The 2,389-nt window shown below is 52.2% G+C and overlaps 1 protein-coding gene across 1 annotated transcript; it reads left to right on the plus strand.

The window, feature by feature from the left end:
• The first annotated feature begins 697 nt into the window (after positions 1-697).
• Positions 698-1,962, plus strand: LOC123430259 (transcription repressor OFP13-like). The gene is made up of 2 exons (XM_045114135.1): positions 698-1,293; positions 1,372-1,962. Exons 1-2 carry the CDS (start codon positions 736-738, stop codon positions 1,783-1,785), a joined length of 972 nt encoding a protein of 323 aa, XP_044970070.1. The 5' UTR covers positions 698-735; the 3' UTR covers positions 1,786-1,962.
• Positions 1,963-2,389: the final 427 nt, after the last annotated feature.

The raw sequence follows: 2,389 nt of genomic DNA on the forward strand, positions 1-2,389 counted from the left end.
GAGGAATACCTTGTGTGGTATCAAATATCACTTCCTAACTGAGTGATCATAAAGGTGCTCTACAGGTATCTCCGAGGGAGTATGTTGGGTTGACATGAATTGAGACTGGGATTTGTCACTCCATATGACGGAGAGGTATCTCTCGGCCCTCTTGGTAATACAACATCTCTAGAAGCTTGCAAGCAATGTGACTAAGGAGTTAGTCACTGGATCTTTTATTACGGAATGAGTAAAGAGAATTTACAGTAATGATACTGGACTAGTTATGGAGATACCGACGATCGAATTTCGAGCAAGTAACATAACACTGGACAAAGGGAAGTGCGTTCGGGATTGACTAAATCCACGACATCGTGGTTCGACCGATGAAACGAAGGAAGTAATATATTTATCTACAATCTTGTTGGAAGTATATAGTTTTACAATTTGTTAAAAGTACATAAATTTAATTTTACACAAACCTAATATACGGAGTTAATAAAAACGGGGGGATTACGGAAACTAAATTTCGGTCAAATTTCCCGTTTCTTGTGGTTACCATTGGCCAATATAACATTCAACGGCAGTATTCAATTCTTTACTGTAACCACTCCAACCCATGCAGTAAATGGGCACACTACCAGCCAGGCCCCATTGTCTTCTCCCTCCTCTATAAAACAAGCAAAACAAACAGATCAGGGCAGAAGCGGCAAGACCACCACGACCCACCACCCTTCCGTGAAACGCGGCAGCGCAATGTCTCCCCTGCACCCTCCCCACCTGCATTTCCGCAAGCTCAAGAAGCGCGCGCGCGCCGCCATCGGCAGCGCCAGTGGCAGCCACCACCCCGCCACCAAGGCCAGGAAGGGCCTCGCCGCCATCCTGCACAAGCTCCGCGACGTGCACCGCCCGCCCTCGTCGCCGCCCTCGCCATCTCCGTCGCCGTCGACCCCGCACCACCGGCAGCTCTGCTACCCGCCGCCCCCGTCCACGTGGCCTTGGCCGTCGTGCCGTCACCCGCGCACCAGCTCTTTCCGCGCGCGCCCGGAGGATGCCGCGGCCGTCGTGTACCGGACCGCGAACACAGTGTACGACACGCCGTCGGAGCACTTCCTACGGCGCCCGTCCCTGGATGAAGCGTCTTGCAGTGGCCGGAACTCCGTCGCCGCGTCGGGACAGGCTGCCGTGGATCGGGAGCCGGAGGCCGAGGAGAGAAAGGAGCTGCGGCTGCGTGAGACAGCCGTCGTGTGCGGCGTGCGGTCGGAACGGCTCTTCTTCGAGCCGGCCGGCGCAGAGTTCTTCTCGCCCACACAGGTAATGCTATTTATAGTTTTGAGCAGATGAATGATGATGGTACCAGTTGAAGCAGTGTTAACACGAGATATATTTCAGGCGGAGACGCTAGGCAAGACCGAAGACATCACGACGGCCGCGGCCGCCGAGGACGAAGAAGCAACCACCGCGCCGGCCGGCAAGATCGAAGAGAAGCCGGAAGATTACTCCGAGCTGAAGGCTGGTGCGGTGGTGGTATCTGTGGAGTCGGGGGACCCGTACGGCGACTTCCGGGCGTCCATGGCGGAGATGGTGGCGGCGCACGGGCTGCGGGACTGGGAGGGTCTGGAGGAGCTCCTCGCATGGTACCTCAAGCTCAACGCGAAGGGAGTCCACGGCGTCATCGTGGGCGCCTTCGTGGACCTGCTCGTGAGCCTGGCGACCTCGCCAAGTCCGTCACAGTCGCCGTCGTCGTCGTGCATTACGTTCGAGGATTACTCGTCGGCCACCTTCGACGACGAAGAGAAGTGCTGATCAGGAACTCGTTTTGATTCTTCTTTTTTTATTTACTAGTCTCGTCCAGAGTCAGAAAAGAGTTTTTGTTGAATACTTGTGAGCTGGTGAGAGGTATGGAATGATTGTACAGTTGGCAAAACTAATCGATGCTGACCCGGTAGTAGTATATTTGTTGCTGAGATGATTCATTGACCATGCTTGCATATTCTTTATCTTTTTCTTGCTGTGCTCTCTCTGTTGCTAGCAAGGAAAAAAATAGCGCCCTATTTAAAATAGCGCAGCCTTAAAAAAAACGCTATGAACGAAATAGCGTGCTAATAGCACGTTATTTTATAAAATAGCATGTCACAGAACATTGTTCAGATTTCAGCATATAGCAACACAAATGACAGATTTCAACAGCTAAAACCAAGGCTAAACCATTGTTCATATAGCAAAGCATGGTCCAGATATAGGCATATAGCATTGTTCAGAGTTCAATAGTTCATACATTAAGATTTGGCGAAGCACCGGCGGCCGCCGCTACCACCATCGCGCGGTAGGTTTGGTTAGGGATTTAGGGTTCGGTCGGTAGGTCTGGTCGTCGCTATAGGTTTGGTCGCCACTGGTTAGGGTTACTGGG

The sequence above is a fragment of the Hordeum vulgare genome, chromosome 2H, assembly GCF_904849725.1.
Source record: "Hordeum vulgare subsp. vulgare chromosome 2H, MorexV3_pseudomolecules_assembly, whole genome shotgun sequence".
NCBI classification, from domain to species: domain Eukaryota; kingdom Viridiplantae; phylum Streptophyta; class Magnoliopsida; order Poales; family Poaceae; genus Hordeum; species Hordeum vulgare.

Coding starts and splice junctions, on each gene's coding strand:
- LOC123430259 (XM_045114135.1), top strand. CDS start 736: ATGTCTCCCCTGCACCCTCCCCACCTGCATTTCCGCAAGCTCAAGAAG. Junction 1,294..1,371: donor AGTTCTTCTCGCCCACACAG/GTAATGCTATTT, acceptor GATATATTTCAG/GCGGAGACGCTAGGCAAGAC.